The sequence below is a fragment of the Garra rufa genome, chromosome 7, assembly GCF_049309525.1.
Source record: "Garra rufa chromosome 7, GarRuf1.0, whole genome shotgun sequence".
NCBI classification, from domain to species: domain Eukaryota; kingdom Metazoa; phylum Chordata; class Actinopteri; order Cypriniformes; family Cyprinidae; genus Garra; species Garra rufa.
The window spans coordinates 26,842,782-26,850,178 of NC_133367.1; the positions used below are offsets into that span (position 1 = coordinate 26,842,782).

Consider the following 7,397-nt stretch of genomic DNA (forward strand, 5'->3'; position numbering starts at 1 on the left):
TTAAAGGGACTTTGCTCTTATTTACCAATGCTGCCAATATTAGTGGAGGGAACTGTATGTTATAAACAGTAAGGCAATTTAATCCTTCATATAGCAAAATATATTTCAAAATGTATTTCAGGGTCATAAACATACCTTTCCAATCTTATAGTAGTACTAAATAGTGCTAAATACAAATTAAGAGTTCATTTGGAAAAAACGGATAACTCCATTATTAGTTTTCATAAATCATATATTTTTAATTGTGTTATCATGTTTTTGTGTTTTGTGTTAGTTAGCTTTATTTTTTTTGGTTAATATTATTTAATCAAAACGACCTAACTGCAGTTTGATTGATATTACTTGGAATGCAGAATTGCAGAACATTAATTTTTTTTTTTCTAAATCTGGTTTTGCAAATGAACTCCTCAAATGTAGATTAGATTTGTAGATTAAAACGTTCTGTAGTTTCCTATTTACTGTAATAGTGATTTTTGGAAGATTATATATTATGTTTCTTATTTTTTATTCAAAAGTGTATGTTCTCACCTGTCGTAGAAAACACGTGATGTATGTGAATGTATTTTTGAAGGGATTTATGAAGGGCATAATAGTCAACAACATTTGAAGTGGATTAAGACCTTTCATTAAAGTTGTCCTAAAACCAAAACATTACCTGTTCTTGTCTTAGAATCCACTTCAAATGTTGACTACTAAGAGCCCCCTTGGTACAAATTAAATTTGTTAAAAATCTAATACATATTTTATAGTTTGTTTATAATTTATGTCATTGTCACCAAAACTACCTTTCTGAACACATTTAACTTTTGTTTAACAGAAACAAATTACACAGTCTTTAAGGGGGCGTTATCCCCCACTCTATCAGAAAAATATGTTTTAAATCTGATGTGTGCAGTTGTTCATTTGTCTTGATTTCTCCACGAGATTGTCTCACACACAGACAGGCTGCGCGATCCTGCTCTGCATATTTCGTGTGTATCTCATACCTACGTGGAGAAATCAAGAGAGATAGAGTGGTGCATAACGCCCCCTTAAGGACTGTGTCATTTGTTTCTGTTGTATTCGAAAGTGCCCTGAAAAGCGGACATCACCGGATATTGATTTCGGTTCTAAACTATTTACGAAGGTATATGATGTCACACTTCTCTAGTAAGTTTTGTCCGTGTGTAAAGACACTGCAGGCATCGGCACAGCGCAAATTTATGAATGAATGTTTCTAAGTGAAGTAAACTTAAATGGATTTCCCCTGCTCTGGGAGTAGGAAGCAGTGAACACTGTAGGGATCATATCAATTGGAACACAGTTCATGCACGTAGCTCTCTTCTAACAAGCTGGTTATCTAATTATTTTTTAAATGACTTAACGTGATGGAGGATGCGCTCATTCAACGTTTTTACATGCCTTACTGCAGGTTTCGCTTAGGTTTCAAAAATAAACGTCCACTGAGTGGCGCTAAAACACAGGTTCAAGACGTGAACCCTGGCACGTTTTCTATTATCTTGATATAGGTACGTATTGCTGGTTTTTATTACGTTGCTTCAGGTACACGATACCTCCCGATTCAATACTATCATGATACTTGGGTGCCAATATGATATGTATTGCGTTTTTTTTTTGTTGTTGTTGTTGTTGTTGTTGTTGCTTTTAACACGCTAGTTTACTGATTCAAATGTTCAACAAAATGAGTAAAAAAATACTTTGTTAAATAAAGTGCTGTGTTACTTTACAAACCGTTTTAGTCATGTTTTCCCAGCAAAACAAATTTTACTTTGTTTACCGCAAAGTATAGTTTGGTCATCCCATGAAAAAAAAAACATTTAAATTGGATCATTTTAGAGCTTTAAAGTGCTGGAAATAGTATGTTCAATGCTGGAAAGTCATTAAAAAGGTGCTTGAATTTCTCTCTCAAAGTTTGTACAAACCCTGAAATGAGTAATGTATTATTATTTCTACCAAAACACCATGGTTATAGTTAGCATTAATACGTGTTGTTTTCTGACATAAGTCAGCACTGTTTATAGACCTTTTTCCTGAGTAAACGATGAGCGCCGCCATTACGAATTCTAACGTCAGATAGAATGCTTTTCTGTTCCGGTTTCCATAGGAACCCATTCAAATAGCGTCCATCTGTTTTTAATGTAGCTAACGTCCGCTGCTTCGTGTCATCTACACACTCATTAAAGTGAGGCACTGACAAATGACGGTCATTGCGACATTGCCAAGTGATGTCGCTATAGAGCCATGTGCTTTTTAAAAACATTTTAATAGGTTTAACATTAGTTTATTAGCTCGGAATATACCCTAATTTGACTAGAAACAATGCAGACCGGAAATGCAAAGCATTCTTTCAGTTAAGAGTCGGACTTACTTCCGTGTTCAGGAAAAACGTCTATAACAGAGAATTCTGGGCAGAATTTGAATGATTCTCACTAGATCTTGCAGCAACCGTTTTCATTGTGCGGTGAATTCAAACACTTCTCACTGGGTCTTGCATATAATAATTGAATATATATCGATTCTGAGGTAAACCAATCGATTTTTAAATCATTTCAAAACTAATTGTGATAGTTAGGTGGAGCAAATTTTTTTCTCCCACCCCTAGTACGTATTGCGACGATTCAGAGTTTAAATATCTGGTGTCTGTTGCTAAAACTTAAAGGAACACTCCACTTTTTTTGGAAACAGGCTCATTCTCTTCTTTTGTCAAACCGTAGTTACACAGGATTTGCTCTTCTCCTCTCAAGTACATCTCCATACTGCATGAGCTATCGAACAAACCTACCGTCTATGAAAACCCATAGATATGAAGCTGGATATGTCATGCTATTGCTAACATTCAAAAGCAGCAGTTTTCAAATCTCCAAGTACATTAACATAGCACTGTTTGTATATTTAATGTGTGAGGCTTCCAGTCTCATCGCGTCCAGCTATGTTTATTTGTACAAAATAGCTTGTTTTGCTACCATATTATTTTAACGTATTATCTTAATTATGAACACATTGGTTTGTACTGCAAACAGTTTTACCATTTACTGCACGTTATTCTTCCCGTTATTGTAGCTAATGAACTGTAAGTAATAGGGTGGATATATTTATTTTTATTCATATCTCACAAGAACAAATAATAATAATAATAAAAATCATGAGTCAAGTTCAAGAGTTGTATTTATTAAGGGTCTGAACAAATGTACACACATCGGTCCATTGGTTGTGGTCTTTCCGTGGAGATAAATGTCTATGCTGTACATCAATGTAAATAGACACATTTCATCATGCTCTTTTGCTATTTAGGGGGGCACACAGCTTTTTTTGATCACACACACACTCACATACACACACACACAAACACAGCTCAACTGTTGGAAGAGTAAGCGATTGATACAGTTGTATGTCTTTGACCGTATAGAGTAGACTTTACAATCCGTAAACCGTAAAGTGTACACATATGATACAAATAAAACATCCTAGACTCAGCACACCCGAAAACGTCCTCGACGCTGGAAGAATGGGTGGGTTCGTGTGGACCTACTGGACACCTTTTGCAAGCCACTTGTGCCAAATAAAATACAAAAGAAAACCAACATTTAAAATAGATTTTTATATGTATTTAAAGACCTATGTACAAATTTCTCTAAGACACTATCATTGGTGAACCAAAAAGAAAGACTGAATCAGTGAAGAGTTTATAACTACAATAGGATTTAGGTTAGCAAAGAATAATTAAGGCAACCAAAACATGTGTGTGCTACTCTTTACAAATGTATTGCTGCAGTAGTCGTTTTATTTTAGATACAACAGCAATATCAATAGCAACTGGCCACTGCACATCAGAAGAATCAGTGTCGCACACTTCTGTTGTAAAATGAGACACTCGCTTACTCAAAACCACAAACACGCTCAATGCATAGGCACGCACACAAATTCTATACATGTGGATTTACAATACATTTTAACTTAAATGATTGTGATTAGGGTTACAACTTTTACACATTTGGCCTCCCACATAATAAGTTTGGTCCCATCTTGTCTCTTAATAACCAGGCCCTCATGACTGTGTGTACTGATTTTGGCGGGAAAATCTGTGGAACAAATTCGAAATTCAAACTTTTTGGATAGCAGAGTGTGTAAATGAGCCAAAACAGGAATATAAACATGAGGTGATGCGGAAAATGTCATCCTTTAACATCCCACATCCATCTTCAGTCCTAATTTTTACATTGAAATAAAAAAAAATAAAAACATGGGACTTTGGTTACTGCCAAATTTCAGACATCAAACAGCCACTTGTTGCACTTTCATAAATCTGAAACATTAAACACTATTGCTGGCTTAATTTTTCTGACAAACCAATAAAATAAAGCAAACCGTATGTGTGTGTGTGTGTGTGTGTGTATATATATATATATATATACACACACACACACACACACACACATACACAAGTCCCCTAAAAAATAAAATCAAATAAAAATCAGAAAACACTTTCACAGTTTGTAAATAAGACATGAATGAAAACCAAAACAATCAAAAAAATAATTAAACATAAATATTTTCATTATTTCTCATAAATAAGTGGACATTTGTATTACTACTTGCTTGGTGTTGTTCATGGAATGGGTGAAAGGACGATGAAAATGATATTTAAAGGTACAGTTAAGCCAAAAAAGAAAATTACCTTATTTACTCACCTTCAAGCCATCTTAGGTGTATGACTTTCGTCTTTCAGATAAATACAGTCGGAGTTATATTCAAAAATGTCCTGCCTCTTTCGAGCTTTATAATGGCAGTGAATGGGTGTTGAGATTTTGAAGACCAAAAAAGTGCATCCATCCATCATAAAACGTGCTCCACATGGCTGCAGCCTTCAAAAAAGGCCTTCTGAAGTGAATCTGTGTTTGTGTAAGAAACATATCCATATTTAAAACTTTATAAACCATAATCTCTAGTTTTCGAGTGTTCCAGCGGTTGACGTAGCTGTAGTGTAAGCTTTAGGTAAAAAGTTACAAACGCAAAAGAAACTGGCAATCACGAATCAGAAGTACAAAATGAGGATTTGTCAAGAAAAACTATGGAAAATTTCGATATAATCCAAGAGGAGACTGGTTTTCCTTTTCTGTAATCAAAACAATGTAAATGTGCGTACGACAGTTAGCGAAAGCTGGACGTTGTTTTATACAATTTTAAATATGGACATTTCTTTTTATACAAAGGCATCAATTTGCTTTAGAAGGCCTTTATTAACCTTCTGGAGCTGTGTGGAGTACTTTTTATGATGGATTTATGCACTTTTTTGGTCTTTAAAATCTCAACACCCATTCACTGCCATTAGAAAGCTTGGAAGGGCCAGAGCATCTTTTAATATAACTCCAACTGCATTCGTCTGAAAGAAGTAAGTCATATACGCCTAGGATGGCTTGACACCAGTTAATCATGGGGTAATTATCATTTTTGGCTGAACTATCCCTTTAAGATCTGAAAAAATCCGACCAGTAGAGCATCCGGACGTGATGAGGATGTCCTAAGAGTCCAAACCTTGTAGCTGCCCCTCTTTCCTGAGGTCTGATTACTGTTGGGACACATTCAAATAACATTTTAATGCAAGTAATATGCAATAAATAAACAATGGACTGTCAATGTCAATAATTGCAAACCCAAGGCGACTACAGCACAGCGCGCACTTACTGTTTCACTCTCCCCTTCGTCCTCTGGCAGGGTTTTAGGCCCTGAGCCGAAGTGCAGAGGAGAATATACCCAGCTTTTGTCTTCTGGAGGCTGCGTTTACACAAGCCAGACAGCAGAGGGCGCCAGAAAGGGTGGCAACAGAGGAAGAAAGAGAGGAAGACCAGAGTGAGGAATATCAGAAATGCAGTTAGTAAAAGATTTGTTGTGAGCGTTGATCAGGTGGGAAAGTAGTAGTTTGATAAACGTGGATGTGGGCTTGCTTCCTTCATTACATCAGCAGACTAGAAAGGTTGTTTCAATTGTAGTAGAAATTGGTATGTTTTAATTAGACTTTAAATAAATTTTTCTTGGCACTATAAGATCCAGGAACACTGATCTCTCTCTCTCTTTCAGCTTGCTTCCTTTTTTTTTTTTTTTTTTTATCAGGAGTAGCCACAGCGGAGTGATCTGCACAACCGTTTTGGCACGTTTTATGCTGGATCCAGGAACACTGATCTAATTAAAAAAATATATATTTTTAAATATTTAATGTTAACAAGCAAGTTTGCGTTCATGTTAACAGCTAGTAAAGTAATAATGGAGTCATTTTGCTAATTTTATGTGTCGCCTGATTGTGTGACTTCCAGTTTCCTGTCTTAGAAATATTGTGTAATTGTGTTTGACTCCAAAAGTAGTTTTAAAAGGGGAAAATTACACTAAAAATACAAGCTAAACTTTTTCCAGTGTTATTGTAGTATACTTGGGATATTGTTTTTTAATAAATTTTTGTTCTTAATATTTTGTATTCAGTTTTTTATTTATATTTTCTTAAACCTTTGTTAAAGATGTAGTAATTTTATTGTGCATTTTTGTCATATTATTTTGTATAATTTTTTTACATTTTATTTTTAATTTTATTTTAGTTATTTTACTACAATTTATTGAATACCTTTTTTTTGTCATTTTCTTGAATTTTGGTTAAAGATTTAATAATTTCATTCTGCATTTTTAACTTTATTCACACACTCATATATTTTTATAAAATTATATTTTGATCTTAGTTACTTTACTACATCGTTTTTTTAAGCAATTTTTGTTCTTAATTTGAATTTTTTTTTCACATTTCCTAGTATGTAGTAATTTTATTATGCATTTTTACTCTCTCACACACACACACACACACACACACACACACACACACACACATAATATATAAAATAAAGTTTTATTTAAAAAAAAAGATTATATATATATATATATATATATATATAATTTTTTTTTTTTTTTTTTTTTTTTTTGTTGAATATGTAGCAATTTTATTATGCATTTTTACACTTTTTTCTAAATAAAAACTGTATCTTGAGTTTTTTTTTGTTTTGTTTTTTTCATTTTTTTTTCACATTTTTGCCATTTTTATACACACTCACATATTTGTTTAGAAAATTGTATTTTGTTCTTAGTTATTTTACTACATCGTTTAAGCAATTTTTGTTCTTAATATTTTGAATGGTTTTTTCACATTTTTAATTTGTTAAATATGTAGTAATTTTATTATGCATTTTCACACACACACACACACACACACACACACATATATATAATTTTTTTTAATCAAATTTGATCTTGATTTTAGTTTTGAATTCGTTTTTTTCTTTCGTATTTTCTTGCCTTTTTGTTAAAGATTTAATAATATGCATTTTTATTTTACACAGAGACATTGTTTTTGATAAAACTTT

At 33.3% G+C, this 7,397-nt stretch overlaps 1 protein-coding gene across 3 annotated transcripts in view; it reads right to left on the reverse strand.

The window, feature by feature from the left end:
• Positions 1 to 3,147: 3,147 nt before the first annotated feature.
• The window catches only part of LOC141339178 (phosphatidylinositol 4-phosphate 5-kinase type-1 gamma-like), a 35,246-nt gene continuing 30,996 nt past the window's right edge, over positions 3,148 to 7,397 (reverse strand). For 2 of the 3 annotated variants that reach the window (XM_073844813.1, XM_073844812.1), the window contains 2 exons: positions 5,683 to 5,772; positions 3,148 to 5,566 (listed from right to left, as the gene is read on the reverse strand). In XM_073844813.1, the coding sequence (XP_073700914.1) occupies positions 5,564 to 5,566; positions 5,683 to 5,772 (93 nt within the window). In that variant the 3' untranslated portion in view covers positions 3,148 to 5,563. The remainder of the gene's footprint in view (positions 5,567 to 5,682; positions 5,773 to 7,397) is intronic. The other variant, XM_073844814.1, reaches the window with a different exon arrangement.